The sequence below is a fragment of the Leptosomus discolor genome, chromosome 7 (assembly GCF_034619465.1).
Source record: "Leptosomus discolor isolate bLepDis1 chromosome 7, bLepDis1.hap2, whole genome shotgun sequence".
Classification (NCBI taxonomy): domain Eukaryota; kingdom Metazoa; phylum Chordata; class Aves; order Leptosomiformes; family Leptosomidae; genus Leptosomus; species Leptosomus discolor.
Window position 1 is genome coordinate 41,096,743 of NC_141397.1, and position 25,395 is coordinate 41,122,137.

A 25,395-nucleotide genomic window follows, 5' to 3' on the forward strand; every position below is an offset into this window, starting at 1 on the left:
GCAAGTTTATGTATGTATGAAATCTGTCTACAGTGATATCATAAGGACCAGGAAAACAAAACACTGCTTTGTGGAAATGACCTTCTAAGAAAGACGAATAAAATAATCTTATTCATGCCCCTGAAATTGTTCCCTGAAACGGGTGTTTGCCTAGAAGATACTTTAGTTGAACTGAAATTAGTTAAGTTGAATGAAATTCTAAAAAGGTCATCTGCGTTGCAAGTTGATAGTATTTTATTAATCCACTTTAAGGTGGTTTAACATTAGATAGGTAAGTTTTTCTTAAGTGACTGCTTGTAGACAACTTCTTCCCATGGAATATTAGTGTGCTGTTTGGTAGAAAAGCAATGTGTTACAGCACGTCTAGAAGAAACACAGCGTACACCTGAATCATTTGTCTTTGGGGATTTCCCCAATCTATCTGAATAGGACCAAATCAGTCAGGGCAACGTCACAAGCACTAGGTTCCTATAATTCTTTTCATAAATGTCTTGAGTTTTGTCTTAAAGATTGTTAGTCTTAATTTGCCAGAACCTCACGGCTGTAGTGATTAGCAGCCTTGTAAGGATGTCTCCACATAAGCTCTGGAGGCTCAAACTGAGACTATTTACCAGAGCCCAGCTATCGACCTCTCCCAGGTCACATAAGTGAACTTCTTGGATGTCACTGTGCCTGCCCAGCATGTCAATTTAAAGTGAAATGGAGAGCAGTTGACTTTAACATGTGATTTGGCAGCTGGGGGCAGTAATCTTTTAGTGAATTGCAATAGCATAAATCACAAACGGTATTCTAATTTATAGCCTAAATATATTCCTGGTCAGTTTTTCCCTTCTTTTCTTGTGTCAGCATTGGCACTTCACTTACCACTGCTAGCTTCCCTCTGTTGGTTGGATTTACAGTGCAGTTGAATGCTGTCTGTAACTTGCAGACTGAAGGGAGTCAAGACCTGCATTCCAGGGGCACTAGAGAAATAATTAAATCTGCAGTTAGGTATATGCCTCAAATGATATCAGTTTGTGTCATGAAATACAGAGAATCTCCAGGCACATAAACAAACACACAGCCTTGGATTTGAGGTTTAGTTCATTTTCAGAGATTTGAGTAATTCAGTAAAACTAATTAACCTCCTGCAGTAATTAATATTAGAGTGTCTACTCCTGCTCCATCAGTTGGCTGTGTCATTTTCTAAGGGAAGTTTAATATAGTAATAGGTCAGAAGGAAACTGGCGTTTGGCCGGTTGCATTTGAGGCAGCCCTGAGAACCCTGGGGCTGTGTCCCAGTGCTAGGGAACAGCACCAGCTGCCCCTGGGACAGGTCACAGAGCTCCGGCAGGGAGTTGTCTGCTCTTTGGTTTGCAAGTCACTGGTTTTGTACACTGAGATACTGTGTCCTTTGGACAGGAACTGTGATTGTGGCCCTTCCCTGCAGGAGGTGGATATGTATGACAGATGAGAGAGAGCTAGTGATAGGAAAAGGAAATTACAAGTTTCCTTGAAACTTGATTTCTGCTGTCTCCTGTCTCCACCCCCACCTCACTGCTGGTAACTGAGGGCAGAGCACTGCTAGTTCTCACCATTTTTTCACAAGCCTCGTGATTTCTGGTGCCTACATAAAACTACTGATCCTGAATGATTTTGTTTTTCAATATACTTCCAGTCCATCAGATTGCAACATGAATCTGGAAGGTACAAAGAGCAGGGAGGCAAATAAAAACAAGTCTTCATGAACTGATATTAAAACATCAGAATTTTTGAGACTCTCATGAGTGAGTTAGGAGAGGGAAAGGAGTCAAGCTGTAGTTCTGCTGTCTCGTGTTTGTCAGTGAGGGATGGTCTGGCTTGTGTTTGCCCAAGGTCTGCAGGTGTGGCTGGGGAACTACCATAGGAGAGATAAAAGGCTGTTTTCCATCTCGGATATGTAGAGTTAAGAATTTGTATTGGGAAGTTTATTTGGACAACTTTTTTCCATCTCAGTGGATTATTTTTCTCAAGAAAAAAAAATTCAAGTTTTGCTACTGACATCACGGGAAGAAAATCAGCAGCCAACTCCTAAGGGCTACTGGTTTGATGATTCCCAGTAGGAAGAACTGGTCAGCTTCAGCAGCTGCTATCATTAGCTTTGGCAACAGGTGAAGATATAGAAACACAGCTTCTCAAGGGGAAAAGGAGACCTGCCCCATTCATCCACCTTCTCTGTCCCTATAGACCAGCCAGTACTGCTAGCCGAGTCAAAGGTGGTAACAGTTTTTCACAAAAACCTTTTGAAATAAAATACTCTTTTTATCATGCCCTCTGAAAGGTAGAGTGGGATGGGATAGTCTGGGCCAGCATGGAAGCGTGAAATGTGCTGCACCCCTGCAGAATGACAGGAATGTAAAGAAGGAAGGGGACCAATTTAAAAAATAGTTGAAAACGGAGGGACTGTGGGAAAATTAGAGTAAGAAAATGTGGGGATTGGCTGCAATTACAGAGGTTAGTTTCAAGTCATTGGGCAAATTGCAGAAGAGACAGGATTTCTTGCAGTCTTTCTGAGGGAAGGACACAGTGGAGACCTGTTGCTGGGCATGCTTCTACCCCATGGGCTGCATCTGCCCTCTCAGCCTGCATGGCTGCAGCAGACACTCACCAGTATTGTCTGCAGGCCCTGCTGTACCACTGAGTACTCTGGCATTAGTGTGCTGAAATTCAGGAACGCATGTTTTCTTCTCAGCCCAACATGAGAGAGATATTATTTTTAATACTGTATAAGGCAAAAGGAGGCATTACAGAGTGAGAGAGAAGCTGGAAGGAGTCACTGCTTGGACAGATTTGTTTTGCACAGTGTTTTCTGTCTTGATTTAATGATGAGTTGGCTCTTTCCAGCAACTAGGCAGGGGAGGAGAGACAGGAATATGTTCCCAACCTTTGGCCAAGAGTGTCCCAGAGCATCCAAGGCCTGACCAATGTTTATTTTTCTTTCTCTACAACTGACCCAGATGCTGGGACTTGAGACTCGGGCCCTCCCTGCCTGTTGAACATTTGCCCCTCCTGGTACAGCATGTAATGGTCCCAGGAATCAAGCTGGAAGCAGTACCTGGAACTGTTTTTCTCTCCATCAGACTGTTCTGTCCGTTTGCATTCCAGGAAAGCAAAACCCGTGAGAAAAATCCTGGCAGAGCACTGCCACCCAGTGGGGATAGAGGCAGGGATGCGAGCAGTCGGGGGCACCGGTACTCGTGTACAGCAACAATGAGAAGAAAAAGCCTTTCAGGCAGAGCAGTAACCACCCCAGAATAGAACAAAAGGAAAACTATGTTTTGGCCTGTTTTATTAGAAAACAGCTACAATGAAAGTTCAGCAGAACCAGATTAGCGTTCATTTATATTTGCAACCTGTGCAGTCTCTTTCTTGGGAATGACAGCAAGGTTTGCAAACAGAGATGGATTTTTTTTTGGTCACGCAGAACTGAAAAACTAACAAAGTGTCTTGCACTTTAACAAAGCAAGCAAATAAACAAACAAAACTGTTTTAACTTAATCTAATGTGCCAACGACTAGAAAAAAGCACAGCTTTGGAGGAAATGACTTTACATTTCACCAAAGTTACAAATCTTTCATTCCAAAAAAGCAACTTCTCTTTTTCACTAGTAGATACTGCAATTCCAACTTAACACAATAAATAGTTGAACAAACTTTGGGACCAGGCTGAGCAAGTTCAAGCATGTTTCAGGGCACTTATAGCTGGGAAGTAAATTTCCCGCTTACACATCACATTTCTTTTCCTGATTGGAGGTATTGTGTTGGCAGGAGTAAACTACAGCTAGTCCCTTTGTTTTTCTATGGAAGGAAGGAATTAAGATAATTTAAGGATATACTGTACAGAGGAAATGCAAGGACTGAGCATATATACAGATACTCCCCAGATGACCCCAGTTTCGGAATTTCCATCCGTTGCTACCTGCAGCTAAAAAACATCATCATTGCAGTCTGTGCCACAGGGGCTCAGAGGTATGTGGCTCCTTTGCAGTTCTCCTACAGTCAGACAGAAACTGCCCCAGGCACAATCCTACGGATGTGTGTGTAAGACTTCCTGAGGGTAACGCTCCCGTGATGAGACACCCCCCGTGGCAGGACACACTCTTCTGTCAGCTTCTGAGTTTCAGGGTCCCAGCACAGCACTGTCGCAATGACTTCATTCTTTTCATCTCGTCCACCGGTGATAAACAGCTTGTTGTTACAAGGAGAAATCCCACAACTGGCTCTCTCATGGGTGAACTGAGTCACCAGGCACCATGTGTCTTCCTGGGGGCTGTAGGAGTAGAGTGCTTTCATTGCCCCACCTGGAGAGGAAATGGATATTAGTTTGCACTGGCCATTTCTGTAAGAGATTTTAATTAAACCACCCACTTCATCAAGGCTCTATTCCTGACATTCATAAGAATGATTTATGCCCCAAAGCTAAGAAAAAACAAGGTCACGAGATACTTTATTGTTTTGAAAGCCAGATCTGCAGAAGGCCACTTATACTTTATTGTTTTGAAAGCCAGATCTGCAGAAGGCCACTTATTGTTCATAAGACTGGAATTTAAGGCCAGAACAAACTGCTGTGGTCATGCAGTGTGACCACAGTGCACCCAGCAACAGACGTCTCTCATACCTGCTGCTTCAGCTGAGGACACAACTTTAGAAAAATACAATCTTGTTTAAAAGAGTTTAGATCATGAAAGACCAGGTGTGGTAAGCCATCACTACTAGAAATGGGTACATGATTCTTTCATTGACTCCTCTAACTTCAGTGTCCATCTGTCCATCAAACCTCCTTCTGCCTGGAGCTGGCTGTTTTCAAAAGCCCCTTCCTCATTTTGGGGTTTGTCAGACTAAACAAAAAAGCTTCTTATGGGTATGCTAAACAGAGAGTGACCTTCAGTTTCTCCATGTTAAGTCATTCTTGAAACCTTTTGTGCACCTTTTCCAATTTTGCAGGGTCCTGTTCTCTTGAAAAATGGTCAATACCTCCATACTCAAGAAGGGTTATGGAAATATATTCCCTCCTGAGAGTACCAACAGCTAAATGGTTCTTCTTCTGAAAACTAGGGACTGGATGTGTCTTCTATAGTAGCTGTATACAATAAGGCTGTGGAAACCTTGAAGCCGTGGTCTTGTTGATGAGGTACAATAATGCCTGGGATCCTACCTGATGGCAAAGTAAGCATTTATCTATTGTAGTTATAACAAATGCTGGTTTTGACAATACTAGTCCAGTACTTCAGGAATGATCAAGTCATTGTGAGGTGACTTAAGTTTTATTTCCCAATTGGAGCAGACTGAAAAGATACACATTGCTACTTATAGTGATTCATCTGGCAGTTGGTAATTCATCAGTCTGGGTAATTCGGTTGCTTCAGATGCAGTAACCAAATGCTCTTTTACCTTTTAAACTTCAGGTGGGGCTGATTTCTATCCAATTGAGCCAGATTTGCTTCTCAGATAGGTAAATAATAGGTTTACTGGTGACTGTTACTGTCTGAAAGATGCTGAATGAATGTAACTGGAGTATTGTGTCAATTTTTATCAGGAGTTGTATCAGCTAGCCTTTAAGTCATGCCTTCTCTTTCTGTCTGTCATCCTGTACAAAAAGGGTGAGGTCAATCCCTGTGCTGAGTAGAAGCACAAGGTATTTACATACACACAAGGTGCACGCATATATATATATGTATGTGCACACACATGCAGATTATAAATCTCCCTTCAGAACACCACTGGTGATACTCTGGGTTTGTGCCAGCCCTCAGCACCATATTGATTATATTGCAAATGAGAAACTTTCTGCACCAAGGCTGAGAGAGGGAGGGAGAACTTTTCAGAGCTCCTGTTTTGGAAACAAATGTTCTTCTTTCCTTCTTTTGGCTTTTCCACCACCACCTGGAGATGTGAGCAGGCTCCCTCCTCCCTCCACTGTTCAGCTCACCACCATTAAACTCTTGTTCTTCCATCTTTGCTTCAAGCTATGGCAATTGGCTGAGTCAACCCCAAGCACAATCTAGAGGAGAGGCTGGGTCTTTGGGTATCAGTGGCTCTGCTACCATGACTTACTCCTAATACTCATATCAGTACATAAATCCTGTATGCAGTGGGCTGTGTAATGCCCTTGGAGAGGAGAAGGGACAGCATGCAGCCCTGAGGTCATGCCCTTGCCACTATGAACCCACCTTTGGATGGCTTTAAGTTGTCTCTGGGCTAGCTCCAGCTTTCCAAGATACCTGCCACGCTAACAAAGAGTTTGACTTGGTGACCCTTCACTACTGTTTGTCAATGTGCTGGATTCCCATCCCTCACTCAGCTCAATGGGAAGAGCCATCTGACCATTTGGTTATGCTCCATTGAGTTTGTGGGTAAAACTAACAATCTGTGCTGTGTTTAGGCAAGAAGGACCATTAATGCTCCACTTACCCACAACATAAATGTGATCACGGAAACTTGCAGCATTGATGCATTTGGCTTCTACTGGCATGGCAGCTTTCAGGCTCCACGTGTTGGTCACAGGGTCGTAGCACTGAGTCTTGTCTGTCGCCAGCTTCCCATTGGGTCCTCCCCCAATCACATAGAGTTTCTTCTTGTAGCTTGCTGCTGCAAAGGAGCTTACATTGACCATGAGGGGAGCAGCCTGTGTGACCGTAAAAAATCATTAGTAGCCATCTGAAGTAGTCAGACTGATGCCTACAGGGTGGAAGCCTGCTGAATTTTGAGTCAGACATCCCTTTTAAAATGAACAGTAGGGTTCAGAAGGTGGCATTTCTAGGGATAATAGAAAATTATGTTTCAGCTTTTTCTTAAGACTGTAAACCCCTTAATAAATACATGGTCTGTTCAAATGCTGTTGTTAAAATTATGTCATCAACAATTCAAAAGCTAGGAAATGTCAGAAATGCCCAAAATCGCCTTTACATGCTCATGTACATTGAAAAAAACCTAGAAACTTGTTCACACTGATCTTTCTACTTTCAGCTGTGATTGTTAGATCCCTCCGCATTGCTTTGTGTCATCTAAAACTAGGGTTTGTATCTGCCATTATAACGCCTAATTTCATTACTTTCATGAATTAATTGGCTGCCTAATACTCTTCTCTCATTGCTTGAAGTACAGTTAGTAGAACTGGGGGTTTTTTCCATACTGTTTACCTTGAAGCCTGTACTTTCAACTTAAATCTATAATGCATGCTGTATATAATGCAGGTGTTCGTATACATGTTACATATACTACGTATCAGAGCAGTAGTTTTCCGCCTGTGCTCTGGTTCACTAGTTTATGGACTACTAGCTTTAAAAGCCAAATAAGAAAAGGGAAGTTAGGCATTAGATGTCTCACTGGCAATGATTGGCAGGCAATAGTGTGATTTTTACATTCTGAAGGATACACATTTCTACAGAAAAATATTTGAGTTTTTACAGACCAGAAATACTTAAAAGAATTGTACTAGATCTGAGTAAAATGTTATGTAATGCAGCATCTTACCTCTGACCAGCAGTTATGAAAGGGATCATATGTTTCCATGCTGTTGATTCTCTGTATGCCATCGAACCCACCAATGACATATACTTTGCCACCCAACACAGCCATTTTATGCCTCCATCGCCCGATATTTAGGTACTCAATTTGTATCCATTTGTTGATGGAGGCGTTGTATTTCCAGACGTCATGCTTTGTTTCTTTGCCACCTGCAGTGTACATGACACATGTAAATATGGTACCATAGCTTGTATTTACTAAAAATCTCCAATATGTTTAAATTTAAAAATGTCCTCTCACAATAGAAAATAAATCATTGGTACTTATTGTTAGCTTCTTAATTACCTACACCAATGGCCTGGCTCTGTTATATCAGAAGAAAATTTCTGCATTTAATTTACTTAATAGTGAGGGAAACTGAACAATTTCTGCAACAAATATTCAGTAAAGATAAATCACTGTTCCTCACTTTACCAGGCCACAGCCACTTTCATTTTAATACTGAGTGGATGACCAAACACACACAGCATGGTGATATGCAGAAGATTTTTGTGCACCACCAGGGCTTTGCGGAATGCCGCAAAGTGACAAATAAACAAACGTGATTTAAATAATTTCATGAAGGATGCTTCAGCTGGCAGTGCCAAAGTCCTCGAAGGCGGGCCTGCACTGGGGAGCTGCCAGTTTGTGCAGGATAGATCCAGTCAGCTAGCCTACTGGTTTGCATGGTTAAAACAAAAGACCTGACTTTGAACTATCAACAGTAGTCCTGCATGACATGTTACAAGTTTTACTATTCAACCTTGGAACCATAAGGCTGGTATCTCATTTTTGTACCTCTCCTGGTCTCTTTCTTTAATGACTTGAATTTGCTTCATATTTATAGATTGAAGATCAGAATCAGACCCTGCAGACTCACTCTAGAGCTGACTTGCAAGTGAATCTTTACTAATGCTAAAGTGAAAAGCGGTGTTTTAAACAAGCACTTTTGTTTGCATATAATTTTTGGTGTAACTGCAATACAAATGGATCTAATTAAGCCTGAAACCACATTTACAGACTGAGTAGCTTATTCCATCATCTGCAACCTGATTAAATATTTGCTTCACTGGTGAATATACTGAAAAGAGAATTCATACTCCATTGAGAAAGTGTCTGCCTTCATTGGTATTCTGTACTGCAGCCAGATCACTGCAAACTGATGGAACTCATCTCTGGGCCAAATAGCAGATTGAATAGGAGATAATTAGCATGCTAGAAAGAGTCGTTTGTAATGCTTTTGTCTCAGTATTTTTCACATGTATATGTTGAATTTTATTTGCACTCAAATAGCTGAAGTGGCTGAAGGGCCTGAATGCAGCATTCATGGTTACAATAGCACTGAGAGACTGCAGGTGTTCCCCTTACCTTCCCTTGACATTTCCCTTTTACATGAGCTTGTTCTTTCCTGCACAGGCTGAAACTCTGGTAGGAGCCTGAGCTCGACTGGGCGGGTGTATTTACTGCACATCAAGGGGCAGGGAGAGAACTGCAGGTTTATTTTGAGTTTGCTCTTTCTCTAGACCACAGCTCTTTCTAATTTGATGAAAAATTGTAACTAAATTGGTAAAAGTAACAGAATGGTGAGTGATAATTCATTTTATCTTCAGTCACACTACAAATGTATTGTTTCTGTCCATCCAGTTAAAGCATTTAAACTGTTCAGGGAAATGGTGCTCTAAAAGTAGTCATAATCTTGCGTAAAGGACTTTCCTATGGTTCAGATGCTAAAAGAGCATGGAACACTCCAAACTGTACCAAGATACCAAGAGAAATGAGCACATGGGAGGGGAGATCAAGTTAGGAAAGATGCAGGTAAAGTTAGAAAAGAATCAAGTCACAGGAGCTAAAAAAAAACAAGGGTGAAAGGACACAGGCAGATGTTTAATCAGGATTGAGACACTAATAATTTGGTTTAGCTGGAAAGAAACTATTAATGACTTTGGTCCACTCAGCCTTGTATTTGGGTGGGAAGGATGAAAAGGAGACAAGAGGAAGGCTGAGAGGGAATGGAGAGAGGGAGTGGAAGATATGAAATCCAGAGAAGGAAGAAAGAGGACCTATGAGAATAGCAGCGAAAGGAAAGCCAGCTTAGACTCACCACAGGGGGGACAGTGTTAGCCTGGCCTGGAGGTAGCCTGGATAGAGCATGAAAGAAAAGTGGAGAAAAGATAGAAAAAGATGTCAGGAAAAAAAGGAGGCAAAAAGCCTGTAACCTTGAAAAAGAGGAAGGGTTAAGAGATTAAAGGCAAATGGAAAAGAGACCTCCCAACTCAAGGGTGTGAAGGTGTGAGGGATGTTCCCTGGTTGGGATGTTTGACTTAGGTTCCCCTCTACAGCTAACTTTTAACAGAGGGTTTGCTGCCAGAGGAAAAAGAAGCTCCCTATGGTGGGCTGAAAGGAAAAACCTCCTTTATTTGTAACTACGGAAAGAATAGTTTAATTCTTACCCAGGATAAAGATTTAATAAGCTTTAAACTGGAGGTAATAAAAATATGTGGATTCTCAAAAGAAAGAATTCAATGGAAGATATTTTATAAAGGCAATGGACTGCCATTCATACTTAAGAAAAGCATTCACACTTTATCCCTCCCTCCTCCTTTCTACTCACCTGTTTTAAGTGAGCATAGAACTTGGTGGATGATTTTGCAGGAAAAAGTACTTTACCCATGGAGGCACTACTCTGTATTGTGGTCTGTAATGTGACAGTGATTAAAAGCTTGCTGTCACTTTTCCTCTGGAAAGCAGAACAAGATCATCAAACTTGTTTTTGACAGGCCATCAAAAACAGCTGTCAAACTGACTAGCAAGCTTGATTTTAACTTTTTGACTGTCAAAGTAAAAACTCTGAAGCTCCAGGATCAAACCCCTACATGGAGCTCAACTGTATTTGTGTGGGAGGTTAAATATGCCTCCTGAAGCTCTCAGGATGAGGGCCTGCAAGTGGGATGTGTGTCTGGATCATTTGGTTTCATCTGTCTTTGACAGTTAATATTCCTGTTAGCAAGTAGCACTTCTGGAGTCCTGTCTGATGGCTGTTGAAGTGCTCCTGAAAGTGCAGTTTTCAGGTAGCAGCCAAACAGTGGTGACAGTTCCCTGCAGGTTCTTGAGTGGTTCTTGCAGAATGAGTCAGATTCTGACAGGATTTTGCTTCTGCATGTGAGGCTGAAAATGGACTTGTTACAGGAAGATGCTGGAGCAATTACTCTTCATTTTATGTTTGGTAAACTGTTCTCGGGGCCCTTCCGAGACCATGGTCACTGAGTGTTTAGGGTGCCACACATAAGTAGCCAGGCACATAGATTAGTATCATTTGAAAAGGAATCCTGTGCTAAAACCAGGGCTAGGCAGTGTCCTCACACACCCAGTGCTTCTCTGGAGCCTGTTCAAAGCCAAAGCATTAGGAATACCTGTAGTGCTTAATTCTCCTAAAGCTGCCTTGAGCATGCTGTCAACAAAAGCTGGAAATAATTGCGAAAATCCTCTGCTCCCCTCTTCCATTCCCAGTGTCTTGTTCCTTACCCGATATGTAGACTTCATTTTTTAGCGTAATGCATGCAAACTCCACCCATTTTTTATTCTCATTCTCCGTCTCCTGCTCTGTGATTGGTAATTTTGCTACTTCCAGGCGGCTTCGCCTCAAAGGATCCAGGCAAGTCACTTCTGCTACAAACTTCTCATCTTTTGTACAGCCCCCTATGATCATAAACACCTCAGACTGGAACTCGTGCATCCTGGGCTTGGTTCTTTCTGTAATAATCTAAATGCAAGCAAGACAGAGTGAGTACACAGGGCAATTACACCTACAATTACAGAAAGGTCTTGTGACTTTTTTTCTGATTACCGGTTCTGCAAATCACAACTGGCTTACATCAGCTGAACCAATTATCAAATGTTTTCCAAGTTGAAAGCCCAGAAAGCATCCTAGAATCATTCAGTAGAGGTAGCTGTATCCTCCTTTCAGCAAGATTTCTCCAACACTGGACTTAATCGCTTTTGCCTACCTGCTAGGATCCTTTCAGATCCTCTTGGGAATTCCCAGGGTGGCACCAAGAACTATGAAGGTGAGCACTAATGACAAGGCTGGGTGCATGTGAGGCAGCTGAAAAGGACAGGTTTTATTTGGGCTAACAGAGTGAGGGCAAGGTAGGAGCACCCCAAGGTTTGTGTATACCCTGGGGAGCTTAGAGAGAGCAAGACTGCAGTTAGCACTAGCAGAAAATAAGTGCTTTCATTATTTGTCCTGAAGAGATATGTTAAAGTGTCAAAGCAGTAACAATTCTCAACTGTGAGGTTTTTGATTTGTTTCTTTGTTTATAAGCCTTAATTTTAAGCTAAAATTAGATTTACTTAAAGCCAGCACCAGTCTCTGAAAAGTGGTTAGCTCTAATTTACTGCCTGTTGGCTCAGTTTATTGACCAGGTCTCTGTTTCAGCAACACTGGAAAAAGTCACTTCCCAGGCAGATGTTCACCAGGAGCAAAGAATGCAGAGGGTGCTTGGAAACCTTTGTTCTGCTTGGAGGAAATACTTGCAAGTAAGTCGAAATCAGTGCATTAGTATCCCAAGGTGTGCTGGCTCTATGCTGAAGGATAGAAGGAATAAACTTCTTCAACCTCCCCCACCCTCCAGTTTTTCATACTGGAAGAAATATAGTGTAAAATGCATGGGGAGGACATGAAGTTGTTCTTCTGCTTATGCTGTATCACAAGGCGTTTGCCAATTTGTGGACCCTCAAAGTCTGCTGGGAAGAGGTCTGCACTCCTCTGCAGTAATTGCAGTTGTTACCCCCTGCATGTCCCAGAAGTCTGTGGACTCACAAGTTAAATGCTGTGATAATAGGCAGCTTGCTTACAGTTTTACTTCTCTTTCTGCTTTTAACATGCGTATTAAAAATATTATTTATACAGACATAAATCTTGTATTTTCTCTATGTTTAGCAAATCATTAGGAATTTTTTTTTAAAACATATGTTCTAGAACTTGCCAGCTTTCAGATTTCTGTTTTTAACCCATCTGTCACCATTGCCAAGAGTCAGCCCTGGAGAGAATAACTGGCAGAACTGCCTCTGACAGCTGCCACTTTGAAGATGAATGCAATGAGTGTTCCATCCTGAGCAACACTCCCTTTACCTATCCCACGTGGACCTGACAGCACTGGGGCAAGGCTTCTGTGAGGAGCTCCCATCAGACTGGCGAGCATTGCCCTGGGTCATCGTGTACTGTCTTACACAGTCACCAGCACAGAAAGCCCTTGGTCTCTCACCCCCACCAGTGATACATCCACTGTTAGTGATGGATTCACAACATGCTCCTGAGGCCACCTGCCTTCCTCTGACTCTCTGATTGAGGAAGCACACATGTTTCCTCACATGCTAACATACCTTTGCTCCTGTTTTGAAATCTGACCTCTGGTTGCTCTCCCCTCTACCCCATATTTTGGGCCAGGAGGTGTGATTGATATCTAACTTTCCAAACAGAATGGGCAATTGAAGAACCAGAGAGCCACCACAGCCTACCTTGAGCAGGTAGGACAGGACTCGACTGGATGTCAGGATGAACCTGTCTCTTTGGGTGCAGAGACCTCTGAAAATGAGGAACATAGGCAGACCTCTCCTCTGGGAAGAGACCGTCTTGTTCATGGGAGGTTCCCTCTTTCTGAAATATTTCCCCCCCATAAGAAACAGATGGACATGTCACCTATTCAGATTTGAGAGAGTTGTTACAGATTGTGGCACAGTTTAGTGGGAAAATTGTTCTTCCTTTCTTAGGCTTGAAATAATAGCTAAGAGGTTGAGGTGTCAGGAGTAACACCATTTGCCTTTCTACTAGGGAAGTCACCTGGGGTCTTTGTTTAGCTATGCAAGTGCGTGTGTGAATGGTCGGGCTCGGATGTTCATAAACAGGGAGCTGTACACTTGGTTTTAAAACAACCTACCAAAAGCTTCTAAACTCTCTAAACAAGCAGGATAACTGGTGAGGCCCACTTTGACTTTTCCGTAGCATCAGTAAGTAAAACTTCAGTGCGAGTACCTTTTTCTATCTCATGGTACTGATACTTCTGATGGGATTTTTGAGCAGAAGCATGAGACATTTAGAAAAAGCAGCAAATACCTTCCATTTTTACTCACCTCATTGCCTGACAGATGGTACATTCTTGCTTCCTGGAGCAAAGGAAAGACATCTGGACACTGTCTAATCAGTTGATCAGCTTCAACAGTCTCTACGAAATACCAGGGGTCCAAGAGGGGCAGCCGGACATTCTCCAGCACATACGGCAGGAGAGGAAACCTTTCCGACTCCTTGTAACGAACCCAGTTCATTACAGTTTCAAATACCTGTGCCTCTTCCGTGACGTAGAGGTCATCACTCTTCAGCGTGCTGCAGAGAATGTCGGCCGGCAGCTCCAGGAACTCCTCATAGTTCAGGACCTGGGTGAAGTTCTGGATAATGTAGTTCTGCACTTGTTGTTTCAAGCTGTGCAAGGAGTGGGCATCAGCCAGCCTCAGGATACCAACGCAGTTGTCCGGCTGGAGGGCTTCAGTTAGAAAACTGGCACAAGCATCTATTATGCGAAGAAACTGGGGACAGAAAAAGCATGTATAAGCACAGAGCAGTTACTTGTGTGACTTTATCACAGGAGAGCTATGGAGCTTTGGGGCTGGGTCCCAACATACCATGTGCAGTACAACAAAGAGCTGGGGGAGACAAGAAATCAGTCATACGAGGGCAGATATCTCCCAGAATCTGCAGTCTGAAATTAAAATTTCTTCCTCCAACTGTTTTTCTCCTCTGCATCCATATTGTTCCTTTTCCCTCTTTCAGGAGAAGACCTGTGACAGCCGTGAATTTTACTTGTTTCACAAAAGTAAAGGGTTTTCTACCATTCCCCTTTCCTCCATGAGATCTCAAACCACTAGCAACCATGGATCACAGATAAGGTCCCTAGGCTTCAGATTTGCTTATTCTGCTTCATCTTGCATGTCAGCTCAGATCAACTAGAAGGGAGTCTCATTTTGGAGTGCAGGTGGCTCCACTGCCTGCACTTATGCTCCCACCATCCAAACTCCAAATGTGTCTGAGGCCTTCCAAGGGTGGTGGAAAATGAGTGCTGAGGTCTGGGAGGATTGGGCCGAAGTGCAGCCCTGCCAGTGTCTATGGGCATGTTGCCCTGTACTGGGGTATCTGGTAGGAAGAGAGTGATCATCACCAAATCTTTGAGTTGCCTGACAGCCAGGGTTGTCTGGCAAGTGTCTGTTTTGGGGGAGGCCTTTGGAAGTTTTAGTGACTTTTGCTTTCCTTGTCATCACCATTGGTTCAAAAAAACATAGATGTGTATTTTACACACAGAGTCTGCTTTATCAAAGGACTTTCCATGTTTGCATTCAGCAGAGCATCACAACTGCTCTCATTCATCTCCTTTGCACAATAGCCCTGCCTGAGGGTTTCAAACATGCAGATCCTGGGCCACGGATATCTGGAGGGTATTTGCCATGAACTGCAATGTAAGCTGCGTTGCTGGTGACTGTTCAGGAATTGAGAACCAGTTTTGGGTAGAACTGACAAGTTACAGTGCCTTATCCTGGGCATTTCGTTGCTTCTGTGATTTCAGGTATGGATAAGGCATCAGTATTTTGTGTTGGTTTTGCCACTGAGCAGTGCAAATAACGACATGCAGAACTGATGCTGTGCATTTCCATGCATGCTTTTTGGGTCCTTTTTCCATCCAGCATCAGCAAGCAAACCATTTTAACTCATTCTGTCCCACTGGGGAAAGTTGCACAACAGTAATTTAGGGGCAAAGAGGAAGTGAAACAGTTTTAAACACTGTAGTATGTAGATTTGTTTCAGTAATTAGGGTAGAATCTTCCAGACCCGACAGTGTCATGTTGACATATTTAGACTGTTTACCAAAGCTGAGTGATCGCAGACGCTGCATACAGACTGCCTGGTTCCTGTTTTACATTTAGATGTGGTCAAGAGTTTAGAGAAATGCAACTGACTGATGAACAAGGGTACGCGAGGTCTCAGAATATGTTGCTGCCATTGTGACATAAATATGTCAGCGTCATTTTGACACCGTGGCAGAGCTTGGTGGCCCCTCGGTGCCTGCCATGCTCGTCTTGCCTGTTCTCTGGGCTAGCACAAGGCTAACACTTTGAACTCACCAGTGCATTTCCCTGAAGATCTGAAAGGACTTCGCCAACACTGTGGCAGGTTAAGCATTAGCCCTTTAAAAGCTGGCAGTGACGATTTCCCAAGGTCACTCACCACATCATCCACAAGTCTGGGAACAGACCCCAAAACGCTGTTCTCACCAGCCTCAACCCAACCACTGTAAAGTTCTCTAATTATTTATACCCAGCTTGTTAAGAGTGATACTCACGAGATGACACCAGAGGGTTTTCTCCCAGGTGGTGCACACTGGTCTAACAGCCACGCAGGCACCATAATCATGCTGGGTAGCTGTGTTTGTGGCCAGACGACTGCAGAACTGCAAGGTGTGGGTGTGAGAAACAGTCCCCGCCAAGGGCTTAACCAGAGAGGTTGGACCACTAGGAAGCGTATCAAGGCAGGATTTTCCCTGGCTGCTGCTCCTTGTCTCCATGCTGTGCTGTCTCCCCACTGCTTCATTCATTTAGAGACAAAACTCCCCCTAAAACTCCCCCAACTTGCTGGGCATGCTTCAGTCAGTCCCATGAGAGCAGGTGACTTAGAATAGCACCCAAGAAGAAGATATCCCTGAGCCTGTGCTTTATCTGCTTTGATTATTCTTGCAGAGCTCTAAATTTTCTTCTTTCCCTTCTGCAAGTACCCCTCCTAATGCCACCCCAGGCATTTAAAAAGCCCTGTTCCCTGGGAACAGTTTCTTCCATAACTAGGTCCTTCTCCTAATACCCCTTTGAATCCAGGTTCTTACTTGCTAGAGACATCCCATATGCTTACTTGGCCTCCACTTGGCCCTCTCTCTGAATAATAAAATTTATTCTCCCCATTGAAGTCCTTGCTTGTCCCAGCTTTGATTCAGCTGTCTAGTGTAAGCAGTGCCAGCAGCCCTGCCTCCTGCTGTAACCCCCAGAAAGGGAAGGGGACGGTGGTTGAAAGGGCTCTTATTCATAATCCCTCTGTATGCAGCACACTTTGGGGTCAGATTGTGCAGCCTGCAGCTGTGCTGCCCTCAGCTACCCGTTCTGCCTGCGGCTCCAGCAGCAGCACGTCCCGGCTCAGCAGTAACACCTGCGTCCCAAGGGAGCCCCACAGCCGGGAGCCAGCTGGGCAGTAAGGGGGCACAGCAACCCTTGCAGGGCGGCTCCCCTGGGAGCTGACAGCTTTCTGAGCCTGAGAACCGATTTCTGACCTGGAGCTGCCCAGAAGCCCTTCATTAGCAAATCATGCCTTCTGGGCTGGCATGGCTGGCACTGTGCAGTGGCTGTGGTGTAACTAGCACTGTCCTGCGACAGCCACCCTGGCTGTTGCCTGCTAAGTTGCTACAGGATGGTTTTCGGGTAATTGGCAAGGTATTTTCCTTATAGTGTCTTGTTCATGAAAAGTGGATTAATATAAGGGTGAGAGGTGCTTTGGGAGTCAGTAAGGCCATCAGGCTGGTGGTGCTTCAGCCATGCCCTGGGGGCAGAGCAGCCGTGCTCTGCTTAGAGCGGTCAGTGAGGCAGCTCAGGAGCATCCTCCACTGTTCCCACCGCAGCTGGCATTTCCATGGTAGTGGTCATCACCGCCCTTCACGACAATACTGTTTTTTACATGTGCTCAGGAGCTTGCTTACCTCCCACCATCTCTTTGCTTCCACCAAAGCAGCTGATGTGACCCCTCACCAAGCCATGCTGTGGGAGTGGGATAATACAGAGATTCCTGGCAGGGCAGGAGGAATGTAGATAGGTCTGAATGTTGTTGAATTACCGTGGGGGATGCAGAGCTCTCTGCCACAGTCCTGAGAAACAGCTGAGATCTGCCCTACCAAGAGGTGGAAGGATGAGTTGCTCCTCAAGCAGTGCAGGTCATGGAGCGTGCTGGGCTGGATCCAGAGTGGGCACCAGCCTTGCGAGCATAGTGACTGGGCAGCCGCCAGTCCAGACAGAGGAGGTGACTATTGAGCTCATGTTGCAACTGTGCTCTAGGTGGAAAAAATTTGTCTGGGTCACTTCAGGGTAAGGCTTAGCTGTTCAGCAGCTCCCTGTTCCATACCCTTCACCTGCTTCCCCCAGGAGGAAATCTCTGCACAAAGCACACTGTGGCAATGACTTCTGCTGTCTCTGAAGAGCCTTCCACCTCTTCCTGATGTCAATTTTGGCTGCATTTGGTCAAAACTTTTTGGAAGGTATTAAGAGAAGGCATAATTATGTAAAACTTTTTTAAAAATACTTTCTAGAGAAAAGTGGAGTATCTATATCTGTACAAGTTATTTCTTTTTTTGGTTCTTTGTCAAGTCTGAGAGAGTGAAAAGAGGCACTGCCAAAAATTATTGCTAGCCAGATAAAAAAGTTCTATTTGGAATTTGGGTTTCTCACATGTCATTAATTGGAAAGGAAAGATTTTCCCAGACAAAAATGTTACAATGAATTGTAGAATTAATCTTTTCAGCTGTTGATATATTGAAATGAAATATTTGACTCTTTCAACTGTTTCTGTTTGTTCTTTGGCATAAATAGCAGTGACAAGCTGGCAGAATGCTAGTAGTTACTAAAGCTTTTTTACACAAAACACTTTTGCAGCCAAAAACCTCGCCTGTGTATAATGTGAGGCTTTAAGGCCTTATAAGTCTTGATAGTATCCAAGACTGTTGCAGTAAGACTTGGAATTGCTGCTTTTAGTTGAACATTCCTGGTTTTCCAGGTTTTTGTAGTTTACTATTCTTGCTTACGGCTTTATCATTATTCTAACAGTGTTTGATAGTTTTCTTAAAGCATCAGCCTTGGGAACAAAATTTAATCTTAGTTTTAATGAAAAAATAGGGAAGAGAAAGGAAAAAACCAGAAGTTTATACTTTCAATGGTTTCAGAAAAAAACCCTAAGGAATGATCCTAAGGAAAAAAGGGTCAGAAGAAAACAAAAAGATCGCAGAAAAGTGTTCTGAAAATGAACCAAAAGTAGCCTTTGAGTGCTACCAGTTCACAGTATTGGTCTGCTGAAAATGTCAGTAAGTTACTGCACTCCAGCCCCAGGAGACATTAAAGCTACACCACCTCTCTGAGTTACCTTGGGGAGCACTTTGTGATAACTTTCCCTTCTCTCCCCACAGCAGGTACCAGCTCCCATTACCCCAAAGGCCACAGGTTCATTTCAGAGCAAAACCTCCTGTGTAAGAGTCAAGAATTTCAAGTTCATAATGAACGATGATGATTATGGAGTCAGGTGCTTCTTGCCTTCCTTAATGAAAAGACTGGACACACATACACACATTGGCACTTGGCAGGTTATGCTGGTTGCAATTTGTTAGCAATTTGCAGCTTGGTACCAGGGACTGCAATTTGGTAGACCTCACAGGTGATTTATAGGACACGTGAATACCGCATGGACCAAAGGCTGAGTAACACTGCTCAAGTCTGACTTCCTAAAAGTCCCAGGTCATGACTAAAACCCTTTGCATCAAGAGCCCTACAAATGAGGATGCTAACTTTGGCTGGTGAACCTGCATCTCAAGGCAATGGAAACGAAGAAACAAAGCTAGCTTCTTGTTCTGGCCAGCCATGCCAGCCACTGCCCACTAACTCTTTTGGGCTGGAGGGTGACCAGCCTTCACAGGCTGACCTGAACCCTGGGGAGCGCTGTCCCGGCAACACAACCCTGCTGCCTGGCAAGCAGCACATGGGAGCAGCCCTTGGAGGCAGAGCCTGGCTCTGTGCCTGTTTGGACGGCAGCCAGCCCAGCAGCATTCCAGTACATGGCTGCCATTTTTACCACAATGTTATTAAATATGAAGCACAATGCTTTCAGAACCCATGAAATCAGAGAAGTTTGCAGTGTGTTAACCAAGGTAAGACACGACGTTGCCAGAGCAAAAATACTGGATGAGTACATTTGAGTTATCTGTACCTGAAAGAGGCTGGCTGCTTCCAAGACTTTCTGTACATTTTGCTTTGTGATGAGCATCTTGCTGGTGTAGGTGTAGTCCAAGAGTATATTCATAGTCTCTGCATCAACTCCTTTAAGTATGATCTTCTCTTCATATTTCTCTCTTAAATCATTGCAGAACATGGCCCTGAAAAAAGACGTTTATCTTTTACTGCACCCCAGCCAGGGTGAGGCATTCTGAAAACATTTGGTTATATAGATTTCAACACAGAATACTCTGATTGCTTCATATTTTATGCAGTTAGTCCTGTAGCAAAGTAACAAGGAAAATTCTTTTGTTGCTTTCATACCTCTTTACCCATGAGTTTGATAAGGCATACACACATGATGGATACCCCAGACTTGGACTCTGCAGTAGATCTGGAGCTCCATGGCAGCAAAAGGCAGCTGGGACCTTCCCTGAGTAGTCCTCTGTGTCTGGACTGATGCTGCAGAGCAGTTGTGATGTCTTACCTGACGGACTCTTACAGACTCTTGCTCTTTCTGTTTCTAGTACAGGCCCAGCTCATTAAGCACAAACCTCCAAGCTGCTGGCATTCTCCATACTTTGTTAACACTGAGCACATGTACTTTATAACCCTTGGCAAGGTCAATACACCTGTGCATCTGAGCTGCAGAGTACTGCTTAGACTGAACCCGGAGGGTCAGACGGGATCCACAGGTCTGATAGCCTCACTTCTAAGCTTCCCAACATATCTTCAACCCCATTAATACCAGGCATGGGCCAGGAGAGAATGGCTTATGGATTTTCTTCTAATTAAGAGGCTGACTTATCCTCTGCTAAATTTTGGGACCTTCTAGTAGGATTGTAGAGTTGGTACCTCTTGGCTAGAGAAGTACTTGAACAATCATGAATTGGATCTACTACTAGCCAGAAAGCACAGCAATTTCATGCATGTTGATACCACCTCTTTGGTGGATAATACTGCATTTGAAAGGCAACCGCCACACATACCTTTGGCACTAGTCAGATATTTCATGTGGGATATAAATCAGAAATTCCTCTAAGAGCTATTTAAATCCACTTTGCATTGTGATAGCTGCAAGGCAAACACACGCATCTTCATCTGCACTTTTATTCATAATTTTAAGTATTTCTTCCAATGCTTTTGTTTTTAATTAGAAGATTAATAAGTCCCGCCTTCTTCACTGCATTCAAAGAGTAAGATTTCACATCATTTGGAATCTAGCTCAACACATTAGAGGTATGTGAGCACTTGTAACTGCATTGGTGAAAAACATGCTCAGATCTAAAGTGTAATTAGAAGCGCTCTTTACACTGCATACCAAGCCCTTCTTTATTAGTCATGTAGAATGTTGACAGGACAGTGCAATCAGGGAAGTAGCTAGAGGTCCGAAGTCTTATGCCATGCTTTTCTTGTAAAAATGGTGCCAGAATAAAGCTGTCTGACACATCTTGTTGGAACCAAGATGTAAACAGTTTTTATTGCAAAGCAGTTAGGCGTGGTGAATGGCAAATGGATGGAAGATACCAGCTACTCGTTATTCTAACAGCTACCTGTTCCTTGCCTCATTAGAGATTTTATAGCAAGAGACAGCTGGAATTGGTTATCTCAGTGTATAAAACTGCCTTTTGGATAAAGAGACCTAACTTTTGAGCAGGAAACTTGGGCAGAGACGTTACTTGACAGAAAAGATGTTCAGCCAAAATTCTCATTTTCCCTTCACTTGTCTCAGCTCGTAGGAGCTTTTGATTCACTGCTCTGCTCCATGGTCCAGTTTCTGCTGTCACTGAAATCAGAGTATTTGAAAGGCATTAAGACAAAATGCTCCTTAACTTCAGTGAGTGCAAGACTGGGATTCTCCTTAGCTTCTCTCCGTTTTGGCAGTGTTGAATGTTGTACATCTGGGGCATGCAGGCAGGTGGCCATTTGAAAACAACAGTCCTCAGTACCCACTTCTCGCTGGGAATGTGGTTTCAATGCAGAGAGGGAAGTTTGTACAAAGCAGCTGTTTCAATTGCACAGGATTGATAGGTGCCGAATGCTTTATCTGAATGAGAAATAGGCCATTGTAGGATGCAGGTGTTGTCTGCTCTTCTTCCTTTTATCTCTTAAACTGGTGACTCCAGTCTTGTATTTAACTATCCCTGTTGGGGAGGTGAGAGTTCTCACTTCCATCCCACAAAGCCGGAGTGTTTGATGGAAGTCAGTTAGAGATACCCAACATTGCATCACAAGGCTGCTCAGAAACCAGCCTTGGCATCCTGGTGGAGCCTTTGCATAGTGATCTTGTCAAAGTGCTTTCACCTATCTGTCTCCTGATATGTGAAATTCAATTAGAGCTGCCATCCACTCCTAACCTCGTAGGGTACAGATTCATGTAACATGGCTGCAACCTGCAGAAATCACACATCTGAAGCACCGTGCTCTCCCACCAGCATTCCTCTTTAGAAGGTGTGAGGACTGAATAGGGCAGTATTCTCCAGAAGAGTTGACTCCCATAGTGGCCTTCCTTCTGCTCAGACGGAGTGGATCTCATTCTCGCCCTGTCGTGCTGACCGGAGGGAACACCCTAATGCCTCTCAGGACTGATCAGGCTGAGCTTCTCTCTTGGGGATTAAAATGCTCCTTCTGAACCTTTCTGTACTTACCCAGAGACGTGTGTGATTATTTTCTAAATCCTTCAGATGTGGCTACTAATTTTGTTGTCTGTTTCCCTGGTTCCTATCCCTGTATAATTCTAAACCAAGCCTTTCAACCAACATTTACCTAAAAATGGGCAAATTTAGAAGAAACAGGGAGAAATATCAATGAAATAAATGAGGGTTTGCAGTTTGTGAAGCACTTTTTAAGCACTCACCCACACTGGAGTGCTTGTGCTTGGAATCACAAACTCGACTTCAACCAACCATGCTGGAGTTAGAGGATGCTTCTGGAAAATACTGCTTCAACCTCTCCCAGCTCCATTCTCCCACTACCTTGGGCAGTGCAGGAGTAAAGAGCTACTGCTCCACCTCAGTCAGCTTGTATTTCTCTTCTCTGCTTTGTTACCTTCACCTGGGTAAATGGAGAGCTAATGCTTTTATGTGTATAGATGCAGGACATGTCAGAAGTACTAGTCTATCTACTCTCAAGCAATGCTAAGGGAAGAACTAGAAGCTGTTAATTTTGTTTAATTGTGTTTAAGTCAGCTGTTATAGATTGCTTGCATTATGGCACCCAACATTCAGGAAGGGGGTTGTGTAACATGATGTTGCAGGGGAATGAAGCCCATGACTCACAGGGTCCCTTTGCTTTGCTCCTGTGCATGGGTATTAGAGGCCCCATAATAGCATCAAAAGTACTTACAGGAATAGTGTGATTTACGAATCACCCAACTTCTTTGGGTCCATGCAGCTTCTAGTGAATTATGGCAAGATGAAACAAGCCGCCTTGTGAGTAGCAGAACTAGTGAAGCTCAGTTCCCTGCAGACTTGTGTCCTCCTTTCCCTCTTCACAGTAACCTCAGCTTCCCCTTCCTGAGCCCTCTGTTCTCTCTCACACACATTTTGCTGTCCCTCTCAGGGCACTCAGCTCTGTGCTGGCTGCCTGTATCCAGCCGAACAAGAGTAGTGCATGCTTTGGGTGGATCTGGGCACTGTGTATGTTGGCTGGCCAGGACGTGGTGCTCATTACCCAGTCCCAGTATCTCTCCTCTGCCTGGCTACTGATTTCCATCAAACTTGTGGGAACTTCAGTTTTGAGATTTCCACTCTCTGCCAACATGATTAAAACTAACCCCAAGAGTCATGACAAGAGGCACTGACAGACAGGCAGACACTGAGATATAATAAATCTCAACTCCATGGGAAGCCAGGCCAAACACAAGCACCCGGCGGGGCAGACCCTATGCACGTGTGCAATTGCATTGGGATGAGATGACCCCCAGCCAGGTATCGCCCTTCCTTCAAAGGGACAGGCTGTAGCTCAGGGCTCAGTGGAAAACCAGCCAACAGTAGTTACCAGAAGACTGTCTTGCCTGTTTTTAACTGTTGAAGTCCCTTCTGATTGCAGCACCTTTCCTCATAACAGAAGAGGAATTAGCTTTTTGTCAAAGTATCATCATGGTAATTCTGATTTTAATTTGTGCATCTGCTCTCCTTCCTGCTCACAATGCTGGTAAGAAATATTTGGGCATCTCTGCTTTTAGTTGCACATTTTCACATATGTGATATGTGTAGTCCATCTGTAGAAATAATACGTATCTCCACATATTCACAGACACAGTCTCTTATTATGAGATGATAAAAGCAGAACTGTTCTTCCAGGCACTACCAGCAAAGCTTACTCGACTCCATTAAAATTAGCTTTCTGCTCATGTTACATGTGATCACAGGTTCTTTCCTCTGTAGCTATTCAGTCATCTGATCACTTTAGCAGTAAATAAAGAAAGACAAAAAAATCCCAGCCATGCAAATGTGATTATCTAAACAATAATGGAAAATCTGTGTTAAAACTGATACTGAGCTCCTCTGTGTGTCTAAAATTTGTTCTTGCTGGCCAGTAGTCTCAGATAGACTGTCTATTTTAGTACTGAAAGAACGAAAAATTCAAGAGGACCAGAAGAAGGGAGTGAAAAGGAGATATTTCCCATTGCAATTGATTTTCGGTAACCTTAGGGAAGATGGAAAATTCCTTCTCTTTCCTCTTCAACAATTTTATGCAATATATGTTTTTACCACAGAATGGTAATGGTAAAAATTATCAAGTTCCACAAACCCCACTCCTATCTCAATAAAAATACCATGTGGTCTGAATGAATATTCCTCTTTGCCTGAATCACAAAGGGACAACACAAGCGGCTACATATATTTGATTAAAACACCATTTTCTCATCCACTTGCCTGCCAATCATTCTCTGTTTCTTTGCATGCCTCCAGCAGACTTGCTGAGTGCTAGTATCAGAACTCCGGCAAATCCACAACTTGGGACCTGCCTTATTTAAGTCTCCAAATTTAAAAAAAAAAAAAAAAAGAGCTGAAAGGTGTCAGGAATTACAGGCTTACTGCAAATTTGCAGAATTTAGCACCCAGTTTACACTCCTTGGAGAGCTATTGTTCAAGCCTAAGAAGCAAAGTAAGTTTACTTGTTTTGTTTCTTACATGCCTTACCTGAAATAATTGCTTGCTGCGGCAAGGACTACTCGGTGGCAGGAGAATTCCCTGCTGTCCACGCACAGGATGACATCTGTAAGGGAATTTTCAAGCCGAAGGTTCTCCAGGCCATTCTGGAGCACCAGAGAGAGACCTGTATCGTCAAATTTGACCTTTCCACCACTTGAGACTTCCACCAGGTCCCCCATTTTTGTTGAACACTCATTGTCCAAAGAGATCTCAGGATTCTCAGAGCTCTTCTCCAGTGTGTCCCCCATTTTCTGGCCAGCACCGACTCATTCTGTTGGTGCTTCAATCTAAAAAGAGCTCCTAAGCTTCAGACGAGTCAATGCAGAAGTTGGGCGGATTTCCTGTCCAGAGGTCTCTGCTTATCTATAGCTGTCACACACACATAACAGGAAGCCTTGCACTTTCTCATCCTGTTAACACAAACAAAGGCTGGGGTTTTTTTGGTGAATTTCAGGCAGTATCAATGTGTTTAGAAAGGACTTAAGACGCCTCTGGATGTGAGAAGATTACAAGTGACAGGGAACGCCTGCTTCCCACTCTCATGCCAGTCCCTCACTGTTATCTAGATCTGCTTGCTGTAGCGATAGGTGCACCATATGGCTATCAAGTCACTCCTGACCGACTGGGCTGCTAAGGGGAAAAGAATATTATTTTAAATTTCT

General features: G+C 43.6%; 1 protein-coding gene across 1 annotated transcript; it reads right to left on the reverse strand.

Annotated features, from left to right (window-relative positions):
* Window positions 1–3,654: 3,654 nt before the first annotated feature.
* Window positions 3,655–24,981, reverse strand: KLHL6 (kelch like family member 6). The gene is made up of 7 exons (XM_009953291.2): window positions 24,722–24,981; window positions 19,570–19,735; window positions 13,653–14,102; window positions 11,046–11,283; window positions 7,491–7,693; window positions 6,429–6,642; window positions 3,655–4,318 (listed from the first exon to the last, which is right to left on the reverse strand). The coding sequence occupies exons 1-7, from the start codon at window positions 24,979–24,981 to the stop codon at window positions 4,017–4,019; spliced, it is 1,833 nt and encodes a 610-aa protein (XP_009951593.1). The 3' UTR covers window positions 3,655–4,016.
* Between the last annotated feature and the right edge of the window lie 414 nt (window positions 24,982–25,395).

Bases quoted from the DNA above. Each gene is read 5' to 3' on its own strand.
- KLHL6 (XM_009953291.2), bottom strand. From the start codon at position 24,981: ATGGGGGACACACTGGAGAAGAGCTCTGAGAATCCTGAGATCTCTTTG. The intron at 19,736-24,721 runs GTAAGGCATGTA...GTCTTTTTTCAG, and splicing joins GCAGCAAGCAATTATTTCAG to GGCCATGTTCTGCAATGATT. The intron at 14,103-19,569 runs GTACAGATAACT...TTCTGTCCCCAG, and splicing joins AAGCAGCCAGCCTCTTTCAG to TTTCTTCGCATAATAGATGC.